Source organism: Camelus ferus, chromosome 8, assembly GCF_009834535.1.
Source record: "Camelus ferus isolate YT-003-E chromosome 8, BCGSAC_Cfer_1.0, whole genome shotgun sequence".
In the NCBI taxonomy this organism is placed as follows: Eukaryota; Metazoa; Chordata; class Mammalia; order Artiodactyla; family Camelidae; genus Camelus; species Camelus ferus.
The window spans coordinates 27,924,632-27,951,197 of NC_045703.1; the positions used below are offsets into that span (position 1 = coordinate 27,924,632).

The 26,566-nt window shown below is 40.8% G+C and overlaps 1 protein-coding gene across 4 annotated transcripts in view; it reads left to right on the forward strand.

Moving 5' to 3' along the window:
* CRYBG1 (crystallin beta-gamma domain containing 1) overlaps positions 1–26,566 on the forward strand; it is a 180,245-nt gene that overhangs the window by 98,370 nt on the left and 55,309 nt on the right. The window contains exon 1 of one of the 4 annotated variants that reach the window (XM_032484617.1): positions 21,024–21,214. The exons of the other annotated variants lie outside the window; for them this stretch is intronic. Coding sequence (XP_032340508.1) covers positions 21,212–21,214 — 3 coding nt within the window. The 5' untranslated portion in view covers positions 21,024–21,211. Of the gene's footprint in view, positions 1–21,023; positions 21,215–26,566 lie in introns of those variants that run through there. 4 annotated transcript variants of the gene reach the window in all.

The window sequence follows — 26,566 nt, forward strand, 5'->3', positions numbered from 1 at the left end:
TATGTAGATACTGCACCTTTGGCGGGGGGTGCGTAACACCTTTACTCCTTAAGCGCTAGCTTCACATAACGACTTCCTTCCAAAGAGTGCGCTATATAGAAGGGGGATAAAAGAGTATTTCATGGTGGAGCAATTTGGCAGACACTACCAAAGTCAACATCAACAGCCATAAATCACAGTGCTGGTGTGTATCCTTGACATCATGTGATGAAAGTCACATTGGCCCCCTGTGCTCTTCTTCACCAAAACCCGTAACACCAGTCTAATCATGAGAAAGACACCAGATAATTTCCAATAGAGGATCATCCTGCAAAGGATCTTACCTGTACTCCTCAAAACTGTCAAGGTCATCCAAACCAGATCTGAGAAGACATGACAACTAACTATTCAGCCGCTGTCATATTTGTTGTCTGTGCTGTGATTGGCAACTCTGCAAAAATCACAATAAGGGAAAATAAGGAATGAAAAACGTCGATGTTTTAGGTTTATTTGACACTGGTGAACTTTTTAGTCTTTAAAAGTTAAGAAAGTCAATTCCAGAAGACAGAAATAGCAGGAAGAGGATTACAGTCCTAGCAGGGGTGTCACTGGAAGATTTAAGGCACAAGCAAGAGAGAAGAGCCAGGTGATAGATACAGCAGAAGCAAATAAAAAAAGAGATGGGAAAACAGGAGCAAGAAAATAGAAAGATACATGCAGAGAAGAGAATGCCATCAATAATATTCTGTGTCCCAGTAATAGTAATTGCTGACCTAGACAATCTCTGTTTTGCCATCCCTTTTTTGGATCCTTTATTTATTCTTAATACTGACTAAAAATTACCAGAACAAGACTGAGTCCTCTTTCTTGACTTTTTTCCTTCTGTGATACATAAGGTAATTTTCTGGACATGTAATTTCAAAACACATTTTAGTGTGTTGTCATCTGTACTAACCATGAAATGCAGGCTTGTCCTACATAAGCTGAGAAAACCATCTGTTTACCTATTCACTGAGGAATCCAATTCATGAAGAGTTTGTATATGATTATATCTTTATAAGAAGAATACTGCTTGCTTGGAAAAGATGGAGAATATGATTACATTTGCCAAACAACACCATGACTCAGAAGCTTACTTGGAAAAGGATTGAGAAAAAAACAAAAGAAGCTGTGTCTTATTGTTCATTAAGTAACATATCTGTGGTCATTTTTAAAGTTATATGTCCACAGTTGTGGACATCTTTGCCAGTGTGTTTTTAATATAAACCACCTTGCTGTTCACATACTGACATGGTCCTGGGAATAGTTATAGTGTGTATTAACTTGCAAATTTTTATAAGTGTACCACGTGTTTCTCTTTTTAAGTGCTTTTACGTTTTAGAAGACGAAACTTAATTTAACTGAGTTTTTAAAGTCATAAAGGTTTTACTTTTTATTTGGTATTTTGAATGCAGCTAAAATTTTTGAATGGATTTATTTAAAGAAATGAAAAAGAATAGATTCATAATCTCCCCTCGACCTGGGCAAGAGTTGTAAAAGGTGCTCTCCTTTGCCTCCCCTTCTGAGGGCATGCCCTGCAGCCAGGGTATGCAGCCCCAGGCCTGAGAGGTGGCAGGGAGTGCGTTCAGAGAATGGATGGACAAGCTGAGATATCCACTTGCAAATGGGGGAGGCCACTTGCAGTGCAGAACAGAGACAGGGGAGGGAGGAGAAGGAGGCAAACCTGGGCTTGAGATCATCTTGAAGGTGTATTTCTAAAGGTAAGAAATTAGAACATTCTTTAATAGTTTGTTAGCTTCATTTATAACTTCAAAATATTTAAATGTGCTAAGTGAGCCTTCATTTATATTCTTGTTCCACTTGGAGCCACCAATGTTGGGGCAAATTTGGGTAGATTTTTAAAACAAAATGAAAAAGATTAAGCTCATTTGTCCCTATTTTCTTAATTCTTTTAACATATTAATAAATACCCTAACTGATGATCTTTGAATTTAACCATGAATTATAGGTAAAAGGCTCTACCTAAAGATATATTCTATAATTCGAAAAGATACATACAGCCCCAATGTTCATAGCAGCACTGTTTACGATAGCCAAGACATGGAAGCAACCTAAAATGGATAAAAAGATACAATGGAATACTACTCAGCCATAAAAAGGAATGAAATAATGTCATTTGCAGCAACATGGATAGACCCAGAGATTGTCATACTAAGTGAAGTAAGCCAGAAAGAAAAAGGAAAATACCACATGATAACACTTACATGTGGAATCTTAAAAAAGAACACAAAAGAACTTATTTACAGAACAGAGGCTGACTCATAGACATAAAAAACAAACTTATGGTTACCAAGTGGGTAAAGGGTGTGGGGAGGGATAAATTGGGAGTTCAGGATTTGCAGATACTAACTACTATAACATAAAATAGATAAACAGCAAGATCCTACCGTACAGCACAGGAAACTATACTCAATACCTTCTAATGGCCTATAATGAAAAAGAATATGAAAAGGAATATATATATGTATAAATGAATCACTATGCTCTACACCAGAAATTAACACAACATTATAAATCAACTATGCTTCAATTAAAAAGTATACATATATGTATGTGTATGTACGTACGTGTGTGTGTTTGTGTGTGTGTGTGTGTGTGTATTCCATAAGTTTTTCGGTTTTTAGAATAAGTATGTAAAATCTTCCCAAACATTTTAAATGTCAGCTCTTCAAGGAGAATATTAGGGGAGGAGGAAGAGAATGGAAAAGCAATTAAAGAATCAGCTATTGATACCTACTTAGTTCTTTATGTGTTTAAGATATAGAGGAAATATTTTTAGTCTAAAAAAGTTTTCCTGCTCTAAAAGAGCTTATAAACTGGATGGGAAGGCAAGAGAAATATACATGGAAAAATTAAAATAAAACAGAACAGCAAATATGAAATCAGTGTTACCAGTAATAAATGCTTTCAGAGAAGAAATTCAGGAAGCTTGGGTTCTCAGGGAGGCCTCCGGGCTGGGCCTTGCCAGGTGAATCAGATTCGGGTTGGCACAGGAGGATGAGGTGATATCCTGGGTGAGAAAAGCCATGTGGCCAAGGTACAGAAACAGATAGGCACCACATGTGTTTGGGGAACTAGGGACATACTAATTGGTTAGAGCGGACAGTCTGTATCCTACACAAAGGCAGATGGACTTGAAAGATATATAGTGCTGTCTATTCAGGGTTCTGAAAATTTGGACTTTACCCTGAAGACAGTGGATAGTTGCTAAAGATTTTTGAGATACAGATAATAGGGTGAAATCTGTGATTTGGAAGGAACGAACAGATGGCTGTGTTCAGATGGACTGGCAGAGAGAGATGAGAGAAAGGCAGACGTGGGGGTTCCTGAGCTCATGGGCCAGAGAACAGGCCAGGGATCAGACATTTTGAAAAGAGACATTTTCTCTTTCACAGAATTTAAAACCTTTCCTGATGATTTTCAGAGGCATCAGCAAGGATTTCCACCAGGAGCAAATGATTGGTGATGAAATACAATGGAGTAATAGAAAATAAAAGTAAGATTCATTTTCCCTTTACCGCACTCATATTCCATGTCCATTAGTGTTTTGTGCTTACCTGTCTGCTTCTCTCAGTGAAGAAAGGTGAACACCACCTACCTCATATTTGAAGTAGATCAAGTACATTTAGAAAACTCAACCAGTGGAATATAATTATGTTAAGCTTGTCTGAACAGAGCATAGAAAAATGTCTCTAACCCCAGGTCAGGAGAACATGTTACTTTTTTACATAAAAATGTCCCACAGAGGGAGGCAAGCAGTGTGGTAGAGTGGAGAAAGGCATTGGACCCTAGGGAGTCTGGTGATGATCCTTCCACTGAATGACTCTAAAACCTGGGACAACTCATTGATCCTTCTGGGACAGCCTCCCTTAAGGAGATTAAATCCTGTAAACTCCAAGGCCCTTTCTGGCTCTAACACTCTATGGTTACCTGAGTTAGACCTACCACCAAAAGAGCGCTTCACAAGGTAGATTTCTAATGTACTTTGAGTCAGACTCTGGTTGAGTTTCCTGGTGGCTGTGAATGACATGGGTATGGATTCATCTATGATTAATTTGTGGGAAACTTGAGGTGGAGTATTTTTTTTTTAATGCTGGATGTGTATCAAGGTTATTAGGTCACTCAGTGTGTGAAATCGTATTTCCCCTTCTGCATGAATCACCATTAAAAATGGGTTAGCTTATAGATGCAGTTTAATGAAGGATATTCCCTCTGTGCACCGTTGTAGGGGCTGCCCACAAGGGACAGGAAGTGAAGCCGGTTCCCTGTGTAGAAGCCCAAGCACACTTGAAAAGGCTGAGAGGCAGTGTGGGCAAATTGGTTCAAAGCATCCACCTTGGAGTCACATCAGCTCGGGTTCAAACACAAGTTCTGCCACTGGACAGGTGCATGACCTTGGGCCAGCTACTAAACCTTCCTGTGCTTCCGTTTACTCAGCTGCCTCATTGGATGGCTGTGGGATTAAGTGAGGTTATTACATGTAAAACACTTAGAACACTGCCCGTCACATGCATTTGATAAAATATTATTATTATTATTAAACAAGGCAAGAAAAAAGATATTGCTCTAGGAAGGCATCCTGGCATGTAGAGCTGGAGGCATAATTATATGGACCAATGGATCTCCTTCAAGATCGGTTCAGCCACTTTTGCAGTGTTTTTTGGTATTAGTCGGATAACTCCAAAGCCACAAAAACAACACTTTCCTCATCATTCTTCCATCCTCTTTGCAGCTTGCTAAAGATGACTATTATTTTTTCTGTGTGGGGCACGCGCTTACTTTCAGGAAAGAATGTTCTTCAGGAAAGTGCAGGAAGGAGAGGTTTAGAGGCAGAAGTGAATGAAGGGTGTGGATCGGATGTGTGCGTTGTGCTTTCAGTCGATAGCAAGTGTTCATTTCAAATTTCAAAGGTGTTTTCTGGGGGAAGTTCTGCTGTAGTTCAAGGAACTAAAAATTTCAACTTCAGCTGAACAGTGAGTCAGGGTTTCTGAGACCAGTCCTATTCAGACTGCTTCATCCTAGATAACCGACTGAGGTTGGTTTTCAACTCATCAGGAGTGAGTTACTTCAGATTATCTTAAATTAAGCTTCATTCATTCGAGTTTTAGAAAACCTCTAGCAAAACACTTCACTTTCACTCATCCCTGGTGATCTGAGCTGGGCCCAAATAACCAGAAAAGAAAAAAGGAGGGAGGTGGACAGTGGGTCTTTCCGGGGCCCCACCCTTCCTTCAGACTCGCCCTGCTGGCCAGTGATCTTCTGCCAAGGTTTTCCTGAAGTCCCTCTCTGTTCCTCAGCTGAGAGGGAACGGCGCTGATGGGCCTCAGCAGAAGCGGGCGTGAAGGTTTTCTTTTGTGTGAGGGAGTTCAAGCCATGAAGAGGTCTTTTCATTATCTGTTGAGTTGATCCGGAGCAGGGCACCAGGCCACTTGGAAGGAGCCTGCCAGGGCATCATCAGTGCCTTCCCCCTCGGGTGAGGGAGGCTGCACAGGAGTTCCTGTCCCTCTAGCAAGGAGGAGGGCGCGCTGTTCTCCCTGGCAGGGAGCCTGGCAGCGGTACACGTGCCAGGACTGTGCCCTGAGCCGGGATGTGGCCGTCCACATGAGAGACAAGCTGTGGAGGGACACTGATGGTTTCCACCACTGCTCCCCTAGGTTTAGAAGATTTCAGGGGAATGCTTCATACACCGCCCTCCGAGGTTAGATCCGCATGGTGTGGAAGAGCCACTCAATCACCAGGGTGCCCAAAAATGAAAAAGGAAATAACAAGTGTGTATGTGTTTTCTTTTATGATAGGAAGATTAGCTCTAGCTTATCTCTCCTTCTAAACCTTTCATTCCAATTATGTTTGTAACCAAATAAAGCCAGTTAAACTGTGGTTTGGGCTGAGGCTGATGACAGCTACAATCTAGAAACTGATGCCCAGGCTGAACTGTACAATCTTGTGCTGAAAGAAAGTGCCATGTGGGACAATGCCTGAAGCTTTGGGTTGTGCCTCTCAAGCGTCTGCTGAGGACAGGTCTGCATTCGGCAGAGCACAAATCAATGGAAAGGGTGCCCACATCAAGTGCATTTTCTACACCAAATGTACCGTTTTTATAGAACACATGAAAGCTCTACAAGCCTTCTACTTGGAATACCTACGCCTGCTTTACTTCTGACCCCTTTGTGGCTGAGGAGTCCAGGCCTTTCCCAGCTTCCTGTGAAGAGGTCTTTTCTAATCAGTATGCACCTCTACTTAGACATAAACACAGGACAAGAGAAACCTTGCCCAGGTAATAGTTGATGCTCTGTGAATGTTTGGATGAGTCAATGAACTCAGTTCTCATGGGCTTTAACACCAAGGGCATATACTTTGATCAGAAACCACTTCCACATGAGTATGAAACATGCCTGTTTTTCCCAGTATTTTACATGTGTTCCGTGATTGGTGCTCACACTCTTCTTCCCATTTTCAAAAAGCAGGGGGGCAGCAGAGCAGTAGTGAGAGCATGAGTAGACTTCACCTTGCTCTGTATGGTCCTTTATAATCTAGAAAGTACTTCTTTTATTGTTTGTGCATTTCCCTTGTCCAGGTCACCCCCTCCACCTGCACCCCCAGCTCAGCCCAGCTCTCAGTATTGTGAGGAGTTCTACTCACATGACTGATGTTACTTTGTTTGGGCAGAACTCAATACCTAAAAGCAGAGAACTATCAATATCGTTCTTTGTTATCATTGTCTTTTCAAAAATGATCTGTGAACTATTTCCTTTCCGTCCCCTGGGTTTATTACGCACTCTTAGAAAAAGCATTATTTAGTGATCAAAATGTCTAGCCTAATGTGGTAGTTAAATGTCATTCAAGTGATCATCCCTGCCTTGCCCAGGTCAGGTGGGTGTCAGGGAGGGAGGGGCAGAGGCAGCTTCTGGTCTATTCCCCCGCTCCCCGATTTTGCTCTGTGACTCTTCAGCCCCAGCTCACACCCCTCTTTCGTCGTGGGTTAGGCCCAGGAGTAGGGATTCAGGGGAAAAAGGGGCACTGTCTTATGTTGAAGGTGTTCTCTGGCTCAAGTGGATATTTATAGCTGCCTCTTTCCAGGGGCCTTTGTGGTTTTCTCTGGGGCCCTTATTGGACATACATCTCATTGTAATTCCCAGCATGGCCATAACTTGCCCCTTAGCCCTCAGGCATTGAGTCCTCCCAACACCGACTCTATTACAGTCCCAATGTCCTTTCTCCACAGCATCCCCCTTCTTGGGCTCCAGGCTGGCTCTCTCTAGCAGAGTACACGTCTGTTCCATGGAAAGCTCTCTCACATTCTTTGGCCCTGACCAATGCCTCCCTCTTTCTCTCTAATTCTCTCAGCCCAATAATCTCAGTACCTTGCCTTTAGATTTCTCAAGTGTGAGTCAAACAGTTGTCTTCTGTGTCCCCCAACCTCCAGGAGATGCAGAAAACTCTCCATTTGTCTCCCTAAACTCCTCTCATGAGGCTTGAGAGTAGGGGAAACACCTGTGTTCTTTCTTTCATTGGGGAAGGGCAGTGGGGAGAAAAATTCCACCCTGCAGCATCCTTTTCCAAATGCAATCTCTTTCTTAGCTTCTTTGACTTCAAAATTTCTTTTACTGTTCTAAGACATCACCTCTGCAAGTCCTGGGGTAGGGGGTCTAGCACCTCACTTTGGAATGTGCAGTTCATGGTACTAAAGATTTGTTCTCAGATTTGCAGATTTACCTGAAACCGAGCAGAAAGCATTCCATTTTAACATCCTGTTACATATGTATATATAGGTATTTTCACAACCCTTGCTCATTATCTTGTACTATTTTGATACGGAGAAATTTTATAAAACAATAATAGCAAATTCTTACATAGCACAGCTTTTATTATATGCCAGGTACTGTTCTAATCCAAGGCATCATTTAGTTGTTTGGTTTTTTTTTTAGCAATATTCACATTTTTATTGAGAGGTATCAAATATGTGTGGTCAATGTTATTATTTTTATTTGCAGATAAAAGTATTAGAAAGTATAAAGACCTGTACTTAACTTTTTATCAAGAGTATCTGTCATATTACTCATATCCAGGCTTCTGCAAGTCTGGAATTCCCTTCCCACTGGATAGGAGTATGTAGAGGGAATCACAGTTGATAATAACACATTTGTTTTTTAAAAAATCAGCACAGTCAAGCTTTTTAATTTAAGCCTGGCTGTAAGCAAGACTGTACACAAGGGCCCCATGTGGTCCCGGGGACCTCAGCAGAGCAGTGTTCCAGTGCATTTACATGGAGAAAAACCTACATTTTCACCCTTCATCTTCCTTAGTATGTAAAAGTGGCACCATGAGTTATGGTATCAAATAGACTTGGATTCAAACCCCAGTTACATCGCTTAATAATGTTGCAAGACAGGTCAATTAAATTAGCCTTATTGAGCCTCAGTTTTCTCATTTATGAAATGGGACAATAATATTTACCTTTTTGGGTTGTTGTGGGGATTAAATATGAGCAGGGCTCCTCAGAAATTAAGAGAAGTCTAGATCACTTCCATTTAAGAAACTTCTAATACATTAGAACAATAACAGCAACAAAAAAAGTCAAATGTCAAAATGTCAAAAATAGGGTTATAAAAATAATGATTTACTGGGATTTCAAAATGTAGAATAGATAAACAAGATTATACTGTATAGTACAGGGAAATATATACAAGATATTGTGGTAGCTTACAGAGGAAAAAAATGTGACAATGAATATATGTATGTTCATGTATAACTGAAAAATTGTGCTCTACACTGGAATTTGACACAACATTGTAAAATGACTATAACTCAATAAAAAAAAAGTTTAAGTTTTTAAAAAATAATGACTTGTTCTAAATGTTTATTTTTAACAAATTGATATTCTTAGCGCACAAATATAATTATGTAATTTACAAGATAAGGACATACTAAAAATTGTTAGTTTATATTTCATAAGGTACAGTTTTATGGGACAAAAATTCCTATTATTGTCCCAATGTACCTGAGTCTTTTACATCATTTAGAAAGAAGTTTGTCTTATGGTTACCAAAGGGGAAAGTTGGGGGAGGGAGGGATAAATTACTAGTTTAGGATTAACAGATACACACTACTATATATAAAATAAACAGCAAGAGCCCTCTGTATAGCACAGGGAACTATATTCAATATCTTATAATAACCTATAATGGAAAAGAATCTGAAAAATTATATATATATATATAGCTGAATTACTTTGCTGTGCACCTGAAACTAACACAATATTGTAAAACAACTCTACTTAAATGAAAAAATAAAAAGGAAGAAATACAAGTTTGCATCCGAGGCCCTTCATGGATGTGAGATCTGGGCAGAGTTCTCTGCTCCTAGCCCTGGTTAGGGACCTCAGGCTTTGCTAGAGCACCTGGTTCATAGGAGGTGCTCCCTGGACCTGAATTCTCATCCTCCCCTCTTTCCATTTCCCTTTCTGCAACCGCCCTTAGAACAAGAGTGAGAAGGCCTCCTGTGGTGCTTTCAGAGGTTTGACCTTAGCACTGTGCCAGTACCCCATAGCTTTTTTCTTGCAACTTGAGATTTTATTTTACTTTCATTAGTTTCCTTAGGCTGGGGCAATCAGGACACTGGAAGTGGTCTCACTTCATTATTGTTCATCATCCATTTTTTAAAATTGAGAAATAATCTACACACCATGAAATTCATCCTTTCAAAGTATACAGTGGTTCAGCGGTTTTTATTTCCAAGGTTGTACAACCATCATCACTGTCTGATCCCAGAACATCTTCATCACTCCAAAAAGCAACCTTGTCCATAGTCATTCCCCACCCCTGTATCCCCCCAGTGCTTGGCAACCATTGATCTATTTTCTGTCTCTATGGATTTGCCCATTCTGGATATGTGATATAAGTGGAATTATACAATATGTGGTCTATTGTCTGACCTCTTTCCCTTAGCATCATGTTCTCAAGGTTCTTCCAGTAGGTAGTATGTGTTGCAACATAACATTCTCTTGCACAAATATGCCATAGTTTGTTTATTACTTCATCAGTTGATGAACTTTTGTGTTGTTGCCACTTTTTGGCTATTATGAATAATGCTGCTGTGAACATTTGTGTTCAACTTTTTGTGTGGACACGTTTTCAGTTCTTAGCATATACCTAACAGTGAAATTGCTGGGTCATATGGTACTTCTATGTTTAACATTTTGAAGAACTGCCAAACTGCTGTTCAAAGTGGCTGCAATTTTACAATCCCACCAGCAATATGTAAGGGATCTAATTTATCCACATCCTCACCAAAGTTTATTGTCACTCTTTTGATTGTGGCTATCCTAGTGGGAGTGAAGTGGTATCTTATTGTGGTTTTGATTTGTGTTTTCCTAATGACTAAGGATGTTGAGCATCTTTTCATGTGCTTACTGTCTATTTGTATATCCCAACGACCGTGACATGGTAATTACGGCTGGAGAAATGTCTATTTAAGTCCTTTGCCTATTTTTAAATTTGGTTATTTGTATTTTTATTGTTGAATTGTAAGAGTTCTATATACTAAACCCCCATAAGATACATGATTTGCAAATATTTTCTCCCATTCTGTGGGCTGTCTTTCCACTTTCTTGCTAGTGTTCTTAGAAGCACAAGTTTTTCTTTTGATGAAGTCCAATTTATCTCTCTCAATATATTTTTGGTTCTTTACATGTTAAAAAAAAATTGCCAAGTTTAAATTCATGAAGATTTACACTTATGTTTTCTCCTAAGAGTTTTGTAGTTTGAGTTCTTACATTTAGGTCTTTGATCTATTTTGAGTTATTTTTTATCGGGTGAGGTCATCATCCAGTTTTTTGCTAGAAATATAGTTTGTTTTCTCAGTGGTATGATGTCAGGGAAGACATAATTGCAGAACTGACTGGCAGGACTTAGGGGAATTAGAAAGCTCAGAAGGCCTGAGGTCCAGTGGTTCCAATTAGGTCCAGCATGGCAGGCAAAGATGGTGTGGGCCACAGGCGGGCCTGGTTGACCCTGTGACCAAGCTAGGATTGCTCACTGCAGCCTGGTGTTTGTCAAGAGGATTTGAGTAGTAAAAGAAATGTGAAGGCGAGAGTTTAGCTCAGTGGAGGTGAGAGTTTAGCTCAGAAGAATTCTGTCCCTCTGACAAAGTAAATTTATGAAGAGAATGATCACAAACTCTTACCAGCTGATAATTCTACTTAACAGCCAGTAGGCTGAGATCATGACTAGACCCATTCTGGTCTTTATGGTGGTGAGGCCTCCAACCCTTCCTTTCCCTAATCTTATCTGCATCTCCTCCAGAAACAGCAGGAGGCAGAGGCAAGGCTTGCTCCCACAGATTCCTTTGCCTTCTCAGCTGGAGACCCTCCATTTGGCACCCCAGGTCCCTCTGCACCCCTTTCCACCCTGCTCTGGCTCTGGCTTTGGCCTTATGGCTTCCTGATGGGCTCAGTCAGAGGGCATTTTACCAGGAGCTTAGAGGAGGGGAGGAGGGGAGGCAGGGCATCTACTCTCCCAGGCCCCTTCCCCGCCTGGTTGCTGCAGGCTGGCCATGTCGCAGAACCACCCTCTCCATCTGCCTGTCCTGGAAGCGGCTCCCTCTTTGCCCTTCAGACAGTTAGCAGCCCCAGAGCAGGACCCGACCTCTGGGGCCTCTCCATGCTCTGCACACACTTTTGTCCTGTTGTTAGACTCTCATCAAATCCTCCCACTCTCCCTGCACTTGCTTACATGACCTGACTGGTGCACCTTCTCTCCACATCAGGCATTTATGTGCTCACCAGGCCTCAGTCAAGCCTTTCACTTTAGAACAATTCTGTGAATGCATTTATTCATTCAGCAAATGTCTTTCAAGTACCTATTATGTCTGTGGGATGCCTATGAGGAGCTAGCTCTTTTAGGCACTGGGGGTTTGGGGTGAATAAGATAGAAAAGTTCCTGCTCTCCAGGATCCCGCATTCTGACTGTGAGACAGAAGACAATCAAATAGATGTATCGTTAGCTAGTGACGGGTGCTGGAGGGAACAGCACAGGCAGAGGGAGTAGAAATGATGGCAGGGGAGTGCTGTTTTAGACAGGATGAACTGTCACAGAAAGAAGAGACTTGAGTGGAGTGAAGACTGCCCGTGTGGCTCTCTGGGACAAGGGCATCCCAGAAGAAAGAACAACACATGCAAAGGCCCTTGGCATGGTTGAGGCATGGTAACAAGACTATGGGGGCTGGAGGACAGTGAATGAGTCTGAGACTAGGCAGAGAGGTAGGCAGGGCCACTGTAAGAGCTTTGAATTTCTTTCTGAATGTCATGGAAGCCATTGGAGGATTTTAAGAAGGGGAGGCACGTGACCTGACTTATGGTTTTAAAAGGATCACCATTCAGTGTGACCAGTGCTATTCCAAGATGGCACTGTCAAATGACAAGAATAATACTATTTAGTAAGCAGTTTGCCCTTATTCATGGGAAAGCAATCCATACGCTGGGGAAGTATGGGGCCTCCCCATCAGTGGGGCTCTTCTGGAGGGATTTTGGGCAAGAGCGAGTTTTATGGAGCGTTAGAAGCCACAACGTGGCAACAGGGCATGCTTGGCTAGGAGGTTGGGATTCCCTGTCAGGCCAGCAGGTCCTGTTTTCTAGGATCAGGTGAGCCGCCTACAGCTGAGCTGGAGGATTGTGGTTGGTGTTAGGTTTCCTTGATAAGTGTTTCCTGTAAGGCTGGGCTGCTGGGCAGCCTCCATTTTATAGGCCCCAACATATGAATTACCTTTATGAGCAACCAGCCTTGCCTCCTCCTGTGTGGCCTCAGCCACATCCCCCCTAACATGTCCCAGGAAGCTGAGTATCTACCCAATGACCGTGACGTGGTAACTATGGCATGAGAACATACCAAGAGAGGCACCCTCAGAAGACGCTGGATGCCCCCAAGAGACAGTGGAATTTACATTCAAGGTGGAGGGAGTGGTGTTTAAAAAGGAAATTGATAGGAGGAAGACAAGCAAGAAGATTGTGAGAAAAGACAAGTGGGAACCAGAGAAGCAGAGTGGTCCATGGGACAGTGGGGTGGTGAAAGCCGGGGTAGAGAGTGGTGGTTAAGACCATGTGACTGGGAGCCCAGCAGCACTGGGTTTGAACCTGGACACTGTCATTTAGTTCTATGTCCTTGGGTGAGTCACTTACCTACTCTGAACTTGGTTCCTCATTTGGAAATGGGGACAATAACAAGTACCTCTTCAGAGGCAATGCGATTATATATATAAAACACTTAGCGAAGTGTATGGGACACAGTTAACCCTTATGATTGAAATTCTTAAAAACAGAATACAAGCATCTGCTATCTAGTGTCCCTTATGTCTATAGGAGGGCACCCGTCCTTCAGCATTCCGATAAAAAAAGGGAAGCCCCCTTCCACATGCTAGGCAAAGCCAGAGTCCTCCCCACCCGCCCCTACCTCTGGCCCTGACCCTTCCCTGAGTGACCAGTCCCCTTTTTACCTCTCCTCTCATGCTGCCTCTGGCCAGTCAGCCTGTACATGGACCCCAGTCCCATTCCTGATTCCTCTAAAGCACCACCACCCACACAGTTGCACACAGCAAACTTTTGCTGAAGGGGTGGCACAGTGTGGCCAACAACTGAAAATCATATATTGGTCCCTGCTGCTAATAAAATTTCCTCAGCCATCCCCCACACTGGGAATATCTCACTGGCCCTTTTTCTTAAGATCTCAAACTTGCACTATTTCTAGGGGCCAGTCTTCACTCCCTCAAATTCTTTTTATTTTTTCATGAAGATCTATGCTGCCTACTCTGATTGGTCCTATTTTTCAATATATAAATATTTTTTAAATATCTGCTAAACCAAGGGCCATCTTATTTGAGATATCTGTCCACTAAAATGCACAGATTTTGAAATGATTACCTTCTTTTTTGCATAGTTTGATTATTGTTAGAGACCCATCCTATATGAGTCCCTTTTTTTGAAAATGTATTGAACTATAGTTGATGTACAATATTATATGAGTTATAAGTGTACAATATAGTGATTCACAATTTTTAAAGGTTACATTGTATTTATAGTTAGTATAAAATGTTGGCTATATTCCCTGTGTTGTACACCATATACTTGTAACTTATTTTATACACAATAGTTTGTTCCTCTTGATCCTCTCCCCGTATACTGCCCCTCCCCACCTTTCCTATGAGTCTCTTAAATGGAAGACAGCAAATAGATTGGTGTGTCTTGCTGCTGTGTGCCCTTCCTCCACCTCATAACGGAATGGATCCAGTTAGTGTTTGGAAATTTCCTTTCTATTAGTAAACAAGGTACCTAAGCATAGAGAAGGAAAAAAACAAAACAAAACAAAACCTAGTGTTTACTGCATAGCAAGAAGCAAGAAACAGAGGAGATGAGAGTATCAACATCTGAAAAGCCAGGAGAGAGCAAAGGATCTCCCTCTTCTTCTTCTGAGCCAAGAAAGCCATCAACCTTTCCACTCACAAGGAGAACCAGACATTAGCTACCTTTGTTAACACATAAACGCGCTTTTCTTGATCCCTTCCATGGCTGCCTCTTGATCGCTATTACTCCCCAATAAAGTCCCAAGCAACCTCCAGGGGAACCCTTTGTCTTAGCCAGAGGGTTTCACTGGCACCTCCCTAAACAGGACATCTCACTTCTCCATCTTGTGCTTGGCTTGTGCTCTTCCTTTGGCCTGGGATACTGAGCCACCCCATTTCTACCTAATAAAACTATTCAAACACTACTTTGTGCCGCCGCTTTCACATGCTGCTTTATTTTGTCCTCATAGAGGTGCCTATATTATGGTCCCCAGTAGATTAAAGTTTCTCAAATATGTGAGTTAATCCTTAGACCTTTTAAAAAATATATTGCAAAATGTATCCCAGTGCTTAGTGAGTGAAAAGTGGCCAATAACTATTTGACTATTGAATTAGTCTTCTATTGCTACATAACATAGTATCACAAATTTGGCAGCTAAAAACATACATTTTATTATCTTAGATTCCATGGGTGAAGAGTCCGAACAAGGCTTAGCTGGATTCTCTGCTCAGGGTCTCAAAACTTGCAATCGAGGTGTCAGCCAGGGCTGCAGTTTCATCAGTCTGGGAGCCCTCTTTCAAGTTCTTGAGGTTGTTGGCAGAGTCCACTTCCTTGCAGCTCTAGAACTCAAAGCAGCTGGCTTTTTAAAACCCACCAAGGGAGAGTCTTTGATGCTTTCAGTTTCTGACCTCCAGATGCTCTTTTAAAAGGTCACCTGACTGGGTCAGGTCTACCTAGGATAATCTCCCTTTTGAGTAACTTGAAGTCAGCTCATTAGGGAACTTAATTACATCTGCAAAATCGCATCACCTTTGCCTTATAATGTACCTAATCCTGGGAGTGACATCATATAACATCATCATATTCACAGAGACACATTCAAAGAGAGGGGATCACACCGGGCACATACACCGTCCCGTGGGAATTCCAGGAACTATCTTAGAATTCTTCCCATCACAAATATTTTTTGATAAACAGTTTTTTTTTTAATTCTCATTACTTTGTTTTTCTTTTTCCTTGGTAGGGGAGAGGGGAATTACATTTATTTATTTACTTACTTACGCATTTTTTAAAATGGAGGTACTGGGGATTGAACCCAGGACCTCATGCATGTTAAGCATGCACTCTACCCTGAGTTATACCCACCCCCTGAGCAACAGTTTTAATAGTGTTTTTAATTTGATTGTGTCACAAGACCCCAAATTACTTCAAGATAATAGGAAATTTTTCAAATTAATTACTATTTTAAACGTAAAAGTCTTTAAGCAGTGTCTATGATAGAAGACACTTCCCCCACTTTTTTTTTTTTTTGGTAGCTTGAAAAGGAAAGCAATAATTATTCTGAAGCATTTTAGTTTGGTTGTAGTTTATGTTGTTTAGAGTTGGTTTCAGTTCATTTTATTCTATCTAGACACAAGAACACAAAATCATCCTATGTAAGTGACAGAGGTGAGTTTGTTTATTAATAGCTGGGAAACAGACTAAATATTCATCTAAAAAGTGCATAGATTGAGAAACAGGTAAAGAACTATAGGAAAGTTTGGTCTGCTCTGGAGAAACTAATGCCTCCAGCAGGGCATGGAAAGCCAACCACAGGGGAGACTTCAGTCTAATGACCTCACGTTACAGTGTTGTTTCCTTTTCAGAATCATACCCAGCTTTTTATTCAAATTTATCCACAGAGGTGGGGTGGTGTAATGCTGCCAGTTTCTAAATACAGCTAGGAGAATCCCTAGGTTACCCTGGTGTGAATGGAGGCAATTTTCCCCTAAAAGATGAGCTTTGGGGAAGCAACAGCTATGACACAACAGTCTTTAAATCAGATTTGAGCCTGGTCTCGGGGTTGCTAAAGGAATAAGAAAAGAAAATTCTGTAGTCAGTTAATGAGGGGAACATGTGAGCAGGAGGATTATGAAAGAGGAACTAGTCAAAACCTAATGCAATAGATTGAGTAGATTAAAAAAAAAAAAGGATGGCAATTTAAAGATGAATTTCTTTTGCAAAAGTTTAAAGTTTACCTGCTTAATTTTTGCACTGAGAAGAGTCATTGGGCTCTGTGAACACATGCACTACATTTATTCATATGCACATTGTCTGTGACTAGCAGCTGAAATATGTTGAATGTGAACTTTTTTCCAATGTGATATGGAAGGGCAGAGCCAAAGAAGTGGGCAGAAATTGATGCGTTGGCAATTTTGCTCTCTTTTGTATCTGGCCCCACCTCTGTGCTCTGCAGAGACTCAGCCTTGGAAGCAAGGGCAGGAATTTTTCACCCAATCCCTACCTTCCTGTTCCAGAATACAGATCCACATGGGTAGAGAAAGAATGAGCAGGTGAGGAAAGTCCTGAAGCTGGACTGACCCCTGGGGAAGGTGGCCTGGGGAAGGTGGCCTGAGGAGCAGGAGACGGGTGAGCCGGATTCTCACCTTGTCCCACACCCTGTGAAGAGCCCTGCTGCTGGCACTGAGCACCCAACTGGCTTCCAATTTGCACGTTAAAAAAAACGTGCTCCAGTGAGACAGTACAACACCTCGAATGAGTCTGGAAAGTAAACGGAACTGGCAGCTCTTCCTCTCATCCCTGTGCGTTGTTCATTTAACACACACTCCTTTCGCAAGAGGATTTCCTGATTTGTTTAAAAATAAAACCACTTTCTTGCTATTTTTATTTAGTTCATTATGATAATCACAAAGCATGACCTTTTTTCAAACACTTTATTTAAACAAAGTGATGTCTTGTCAGGGTAGTCATTACTTATGCTGATGAATGAACTTCTCACTACAAAGGTGGCTCTGCAGGGGCCACGTGTGGATGAAACACCTGGGAGAGACTGCAGGCAGAGGACTGACTGCGACCCAGAGCTGTAAAATGCTAATGGTGGCTGAAGACAGACCCGTGGGTCCTTAGTCTCTTTTACAGGACTTCTGGCCCCTGTAACAGAGCCAGCGATGCCAGCTACAAACTGCTACTTTTATTTTTCCTACCAAATGGTGATCTAATATGAGACTGATTCAGGCTTCAGATAAAAGTGTAGATGTATAGCTTCGAGAATGGAAATGGGTTCCAGTTCTACCCTAGATGGTGTGTGGACATTTCCACGTGGAAATATTACTGTCCCTTAAGTTCAGCATGACCCACGGCAGACTCCTGAGCCTCCCAGTGTTCTCTGAGGCATCTTGGAGCTCTTGGGAGTCATCCTCTCAGTGTCTGCCTTCCCTTGGTCCTTTCTCTTTGTCCTTCTGTTTCCATAGTTGTGGTCACTCCACTCTTTATCCCTTCATGTCTCAACTGCTGACTCCAGGTCCCCATCCAGTGGGGAACCCCAAAGCCTGCACGCTTGTCTTCCTCTGACACTGCTTTGGATCATGTCACTTCCCTGCCCAGAAACCTGCAAAGATCTCATATTTCTCTGGACATCACACCCAGGCCTCTTGACCGGCCTTTCAAGGCCCTCCCCAAACTAAATTAGTCTTACTTCTTCAACCTTCTGCTTACTTGCCCCACTGACCTTCATTATTCCCGGCCACTCCAGGGAGTCCCCTGTACCCAATGTCATTTCACTGCCTTTCTTCTGGCCATCCGCCTTGCCTGCAGTGCTGTGCCTCGACCCTTGCCCCATTAAATCTATCCTTCAAGGCTGGCCCCGTGTCCTTCCCACAGTCTCTGGCACACCCTCACTCATCTCTTCTGCTTTGAACTCTTGAAGCATTACAAATGTCTCTTCCACACATTTTAGCACTTAATTATATGCCTGCCTGCACACTGGTGGTTGTTTTATAGACAAGCCTATAAGCTTCTAGAAGTCAAAATAAGCCTTATGTTCTCTACCCCTCACCGAGTGAGTACATGGTAGATAGTTTATAGAAGATAATAATTGTTTAGTAGTTTTTTTGCCCAGGTTGGGTCAGGAGAAGAATTCTTATTTTCAGATTATGTTGTCAAGTGTGTATGTGTGTGTGTATATATATATATATACTTATATATCACCAAATATATAGCCATATCACCAAATAAATGTTTTCGTATAAATGCTACAGAATCAATTAATGTTAGACTATAAGGATTTTATCTTCTACCCCCCTCCCCCCATAATACTTCTTCGGAAAGAAAGAAGAGAAGAAAGAAAAAGCCCATAGCTAGGATGCATGCATTTTAAGTATTAATTCAAACACCATTCCTTCTAGAAAGCATGGCTTTTTTTTACACAGGCCATCCATAAATGATAGCTATCATCATGTGCCCACTGCATCCAATACACACCTCTAAACAATAATGTTGCTTTGCTCTGTCTTTGCACACATCTGTCTTCCTTCCTTCCCTTTTACCCGAACTGTGAGTTCCTTGATGGCAGAGACTGTGGCTTTTAAGTCCTGAATCTGCACAAACTGACAGAGAGCTGGCAACTAATAAATGCTTGTTGAATGAAGAAATGAAATATAAGAGCCTCCCTGCAATCATTAGTGTGACATTCTATAAATACACTTATGATTGGCAAATGACCATTGAGTCTTTTCATAAATAAACCTTTTAACATTTTTAAGTAATTATTTAAGATATATATATTTACTTTTAGAAGAGTTTAACTCTCCATCTATTCAAAATTTATCTTTTTACACAGATGAGTACAAAGGAAATTACAGCTGAGTTTGCCAAGCTGAGAGAAATTTGTATTATATTTTTTAAATAAATGTGGCTATCTACTTCTTATAACTTTTCTTTAGAATAGCAGTCCTACTTTAAAACAAACAAACAAAAACTCCAAATAATCTGATTTTTAAAATGGGCAGAAGACTTGAATAGACATTTCCCCAAAGAAGACATGCTTTCTTTGTTGGCTAAACATCACTAGTCATTAGGGAAATGCAAATCAAAACTGCATTGAGGTACCACTTCACAATCATTAGGATGACCACTATGAGAAAAGCTAAAAATGACAAGTGTTAAACAAAGATGTGAGAGAAGAAAGATGTGAGGAGAAGTTGTTGGTGGGCATGTAAAATGGCTCAGCTGCTAGGGAAGACAGTATGAAGGCTCCTCAAAAAATTAAAACTGAATTACCATAGGATCCACTTCTGGATGTATATCCCCCAAAATTGAATGCAGGATCTTGGAGAGATACTTGCACACCCATGCTCACTGCAGCATGATTCAGAAAGCCAAGCAGTGGAAGCAACCCAGATATCCGCTAACAGATGAATGAATAAAGGAAATGTGATAGATATATACAATGGAATATTATTCTACCTTTAAAAAGGGAGGAAATCCTGTCTTACGCTACAACATGGACAGATCTTGAGGATGTTATGCCATATGAAATAAGCTAGTCACAAAAAGACCAATACTTTTATGTTCCCACTTTCTGAGGTATCTGATGTAGTCCAACGCATAGAGACAGGATGGAAAATAGTGGATTCCAGAGGCTGGGGGGAGGGCAAAATGGAGAGTTGTTGTTCAGTAGGTATAAAGTTTCAGTTCTGCAAGATGAAAAAGTGCTAGAGATCTGTGGCACAGCAATGTGGAAGTAGCTCACACTTAAAAACAGTTACACTTGAGCTGTAAACTGTACACTTAAACTGCACACTTAAAAATGGTTAAGATGGCAAAGTTTGCTGTGTGCTTTTCACCATAACTTACTATAAAATTTAAAATATAAAAAAAGAAGAATAGTACGCCACTCACACATTCGTCATCATCAGTACAAACTTGTGTGTTGAAATGAGCCGGTAGACAGTTAATGTTTCTAATACTGATGTTCATGACAAAGAAAATAAGAGAGCACTGTTTTCAAAGATTGATGCCGCCTAATAATAAAGACTTAAGTCATTAATTTGTCTAATAGTATTATGACTATTTCATTGAAGAATAAACTTCTTACTAAATACTGAAAACTTCTGCTAAGACATATACAAACTAGAAATTTTTAGAGCAAATGTTATGGTAACTTATAATGATTGAATTATATTTATTGATGAATATATAGGTCAATTGTTTGGGTTTTAATGACGTGGACATAATTTTTACCTTTTCTGTTATTATGCTGCATACTTAAACTTTTTGTAATGTGACATAGTATGTGGCTTATGGGATATAATTTGTATCTTTTTTAAAAGTGTAAGTAAATCAAGCTAGAATTAAACCAAGACATAACAAAAACTCAGCATGAAAGAAAGTGGACCTGGTTCACCAGAGAAAAAGAATCAAAGCTAAGAGATCCTTCTTGCTCCACTTCCTGTCTCCTATAATCAGGTTTTCCAATTTAATGCATGCCAGGCAACTTTCCCCAAACTGCCTACTACTTCCTCTGTTGTCTTTTCAGCAATTTTAGTTCGGTGTCACACCCAAAAAAGGGCGCACCTCCTTAACCCTTTCAACTCTTGACTCAAACACACCCTTATTAAATGTGCTTTTCACGTAAACAGTCAGTATCTGTCATTCGGCTCTGGCTCTGGAGAGAGCAACAGTGCCAGGAGGATAGCTGGGGAGAGTTAAACAGTCACCTGGAAGCAGGCGGATAGACAAGGCTAGCTCCGAGAAGGAGGACTGGCCTGGTAATGCCCGCACAGGGGCATTTCACTTCTCATAGTCCCTTGGGGTGTCTTTAGAAAGGAAACAAGAAGCCACATCATGGTAAGAAACTAACTGAAGTTTTGTTATCTCTTCATTGACTGTCTTTGTTTTGAACCTGGATAGTATCATTAACATCAGTTAACTTCACAATGCCTTTATTGTGTAGAGCTGGAAAATTCTCTCGTCTTAAAATTCATAAGCAATTGTGAGTAGAAGGAAGATGGTGGGAGGCTGAGGAGTACTGTAAGGGCTGGTAGCCTCCGAGACTTGGGATGGAAGGAGAAATGAAAAATGCTAGTATGTGATCTGCCATGTCTGGCCTCTTCCAGGTTCTTTTAATTACTGCAGGTAGTCCTTGACAAGCTGCCCTTGTTAAATACATTTGAGTTAGTTCCATCAGCCATTCTAACAATGTCTTCCATTGACCTGTTGTTGAGTGTGCTATAAAGAACTTAGTTAATCCTTTTCTCCCTCTGAGTTAAAAAAATCTTTTTCTCCGCCCCCTTTTCCAAATTTCAAAGGCAAACTGATGTCCAGCCCCTTGGAAGAAAGTAGTTGGGAAACACTGTGTTGAGTGTGAGGATTAATTTTTATTTTTCTTCTTACACCTGCTTCTGAAATGTAGGTTATCTTTCAAATACGTTCTCCACTGGGCGTTGGCGGTTGCTGTTCACACCAGCCTGTCCCCATAACAAGTTATTATGTATTGCACATACTTTCCCCAAAGGGGATTTTATTAGGACATAGAAATTTATAGGAGTGACTTGATTTCTTAGACCCTATCATTCTAGAAGTGCTATGGCTGAAAGTAAGTTAAGAGAAAAAAGCAATCTTGTAAACTTTTAAGGAAAAACAGTTTCTGTCAGGGTCTATTGAACTTTGCTTCACTGGTTTGCTCACAGAGGTGTAAATATAAAGCCCCAAAGAAGTATTCAGCATTGTTGCCACTGTTTTCTCTGATAGTACTTAGCACTTTCCCCCATCTTTTGATATTTTAGATACAACGGCTTAATAACTACACGGACAAATAATCTTTACATAAGATATGCACTCCTAATGTTCCCCTAGAAATTTTAATAGGATTGATATCTTGTGTTTTACAAGAAATGCCTTTTTACAGTAGATTTGCCAAATTAAAAAAAAATTAAATACCTAGGTTTAAGAGCATTGTGACTATAGACCTTCAAAAAGCATTTTAAGTTTAATAAGTGAAATTTCTGATATTTTGGTCAACCATCTTACTGAGTCTAATTGTAAATGTCTAAAAATGCACTAAACAGATTAATTTGACTGTAGCCCACGCTTTGGTAAGGAAGCTTGGGGTGGGGTGGGAACTGTGGGAGGAGGTACCGTGGCCAGGCTGGTAGTTGGGAAGGTTGTTTCTCCTTTGAATTTCTCTGTGACGTGAGATAAAGGTACCTGGAAGGCACTGGGGGTGCTAAGAGCGCAGCGGCCAGTGAGACGACATTTTCACTTAAATTCAAATTGAAACGGGCAGGAACATGCTGTGTGAGTCTCCAGGCGGAATCGGGACTCCGGCAGCACTCAGCCTGGGTGCACGGGCTTGTCCGCCTCAAGCCTGGACAGGAGCAGTGTTTGCAAAACGCAATCCAAACGTGCAAGCTGAGGCAGAGAGGCTCCTGCCGCCTGCCAGGAACAGAGTGGGGAGAGGTGAGGAAATGCTCTACTTTTCAAAACTGAAGGAGCAGCAACTTTCTCACAGTCTTCCCACTCCCCACGGCAGAGTCTTTGGAGGCAGTGGAGAGTCAGACCAAATGCCCTGGGAGGGCAAACCAAGTGGATCTTCTTGAGGATTGAGAGGAAGGGGGAGACAGGGCCAGAGACCCAGAGAGTAGAAAAGACATCCATGCTGGATGAAAACCCATAATTCCATAGGCCCCCGCGAGTTAAAGTGAGAATTTCCCCCCAGTTTGGTGGTTTCCATGATGTTCTCTGGGCTGCCCCAGAGCTGCCCCTCCCAGCCCTTGGTCTCCACGGTCCAGTTCCCGTCCTTCCACGGCTCCTCCTCACCACCTTCCTTAGCAGCGCACTTTGCTTCTTAGCCTCATCTCTGTTCATATTTAAGTCTGTGGTTTGTGTGTGTGTGTGAGTGTGTGTGCGAGATAGTCCAATGGAGCCAAAAAGAACAGAGCCGAAAACAAAAGGAGAGAAATAGCACAAATCTTACAGTGCATCACCTTGGGCAAATCACTTTTCACACGGCAATTTTCTCAAACATAAAATGAGGATGATAGTTACCAACTCACAGGACTGTTACGAGGTTCCTGGCACATGGTAGGTTCTTAAGAAATGTAAGCTGAAATAAACCACAAAAGAGGAAAAATAAAAGGCCAATAAGGATATAAAACAGATCCAATGCCACTGGAAAACAAAGAAATGCATGTTTACCTAGTCATTGTAAAATACAGCATGCATCAGGAAAGTGTATAAAATATAAATGTGAGGTATAATGAGTAATTATAAAGCAAGCTCCCGTATAACTAGGCACAGGTGGAGAAATAGCATTTTGCTGCCACCTCTTAAGTCTCCTGTGGGTCTCTTTCTGACCACACCCCGTCCCTTCCCTCACCACTAAGGTCCAATAATAGGGTGAAGTGAGTGGGGCATTTGCCTCGGAAGCAAAGTGTAAGGGGGTGCCAAAAAACTCAGTCATCAAGATAAATAATATTTCAATGCAGTCTTTTATTGCAATATTTTAAAAAACAAAAGTTAATGCAGAAGAATCTGTGATGAACAAAGTATCAAATTTTTAAATAAAGACAGGATTTTCACCACAAGATGTAACCACTAGCTTAACTGTTATAATCATCACATCTCTGCTTTTCTTCATAATTTTACCACCTGTGAATATATCCCAAGACAGTACAAATTGATTTTCCTGTTCTTGAATTTCATATAAATAGAATTAGATCCTGTGCTGTCATTTGTGTCTTGGATTCTTTCAGTCAACTTCATGTTGATAAAATTCATCCATGGATTGTGCTGCTGAAGTTCACTCATTTCTATTGCTATAGTGGATTCAGTTTCATGGATGAACCTTAATGAACTTATTCATCTTTCTGTGGATAGGATCTGGGTCTGCTTCCTGTTGGGGGCTAATACAAGCAATGCTGCTGACAACGTTCTTGTGCACACGTCCTGGAACAATGTGCGTGAACCTCTCAAGGGCAGCCGTGCTCAAAGTGAGAACTGGGGACACTTGGGGGTTCCTGAGATCTTCCAGGGAAGTCCGTAATGTCAAAACTATTTTTGTAATAATGCTATGATGTTTATTTGCCTTTCACTGTCATCCTGTCATGAATGTGCAGTGGAGATCCAGGGGCAACGTGATATGCAATGATGTCTTGCTCTGCTTACTAATAGAATGGGTATCCTGAGTACTGCTAAACTTAAAATGGCTCAGTTTTCATTTTTAACCTGATAAGTGTTTATAGATATAAGCCATGTAGACAAAGGCTCTTGAGGTCCTTAATTTTTAAGAGTGTCAAGGAGTTCTGAAACCAAAATTTTGAGAACTGCTGCTCTAGGGAATATACTGATATGCTCAAGGGATGTGCTTCAGATCTACAGGATAACGTCGAATGTTTTCCACAGTAGTGGTACCAGTTTACTCCCATCGCCAGTGTATGAGCTTCCCTGTTGCTTCATAGCCTTTCTCATGTTTGGAATTGTCACTCTTTTTAATTGTTTTCCAATCTGATGGGTTTGTAAAGATATCTCATTGTGGTTTTCCTTTTCATTCCCTTAATTACTAATTAGGAATATATCCTGTGGGAATAATTAAGAATATGTGTAGAGATAAGGTACAAATACGTTTTCTGCAGCCTGCAATGCATTGAAAATGACTTCAGTGTACGCATGGTGGTACATTGACATGATGAAATTCAATGCAACCATTAAAAATATTATTACAGAAGTATATTTATTGGCCATGAATTCAGTGAAAGAACAATATACCAAACAGCAGGTACAAAATGCTATTAGATAGTGCCCTGACTAAAACCCAGAAAGAAAAAATAGTAACCAGAAATTGACACAACACTGTATACTGTATACTGACTATACTTCAATAAAAAAGAATGCAAAAACATGTGACACATAGGGGAAAAATAGTAATAGTGGTGTTTGAGGATGGAAAAAGGATATAATAAAGGATAATTTATATTTATATTTTCTTCACGATACTTGTTTACATATTCTGAATTTCAAATATGAATATGTACATCTTTTATTTTTTTAAGGTTTTCTTTTCCATTCCCTGTCTCTTTCCCATAGACTGTGCTCGGTATTTCACAAAAGTTTGTTCCTCAAAATAATCCAGAGAATGAGTATTTCCGACACTGGATTTGGGAGTAATCATTTGATTTGAGAAGGAGGCTAAGGCTAGAGACAAGCCTTTGTTCCTGCCTGAGAATGTTCATTGAGGACCTCAGTAAGAATTCATTTCCCCTCAACTACTAACTGTTCCATCACACACTGTTGTCTGGGTCTTGTTTGTTGATGGATGGGAGACTGAGTGATTTCTGGAAAATATGGCTGATGTGTTCAGTTGATAAATATTTGTTGAGTGACTATTGGTACCACGTGTTGAGGAAGGGTTGGGGACATAGTGGTGTACAAAACTACATTCTTGTTCTCGTGACCCTTACATTCTGTAAGAAAAGATGGAGAATGAAGTATACAAATACATATTAAGTCCATTCAGTTCAGGTAATAGTAAGTGATTGTAAGTGCTATGAAGAAAAATAAAGGAGTTAGGTTATAGGAGGAGGGTATAGCTCAAATGGTTGAGTGCATGCATGCCTAGCATGCATAAGGTCCTGGGTTCAATCCCTAGTACCTCCATTAAAAGAAAAAAACTAATAATAAATAAATAAAAAGACCCAAAGACCTCCCCTTGCAAATATATATATATTTTAAAGGAATAAGGTTATAGAAAGTGAGGCACTTATTTTGCACAGAGTGATCCAAAAGGGTTCACTCTACCTGGGTGCATATCCTCCGTACATTATGAATGGGAAAAGATAACGTTTACAAAAAAGGGTAGACTTCGCTTGCCCTCTTTATTTTCTCGACACACTGAAGATGAGTGCTCAAAAGCAATGATATCCCAAGCTCTGCGTGTCTGTCATACTCTGTTTTCATCTCCATCTCACCAACTGAGAATCATACATTAATCTTGTTAGTTATTTACTTAGCTTCTATAATTTAAACTTGGCTTATGAAACATCAGCAAAACATCAGACTACTCATTATGCCAGCCATTCCTGTCTTAGGGTGCTTTGTGCTTTTCAAAGTAGGTTCACATATACTATCTGATGTGAATTTCTCAATACTCTCTGTGACAAAAGAGGAATTTTTGAGAGGATGAATGATTTGATCCCTATTTAG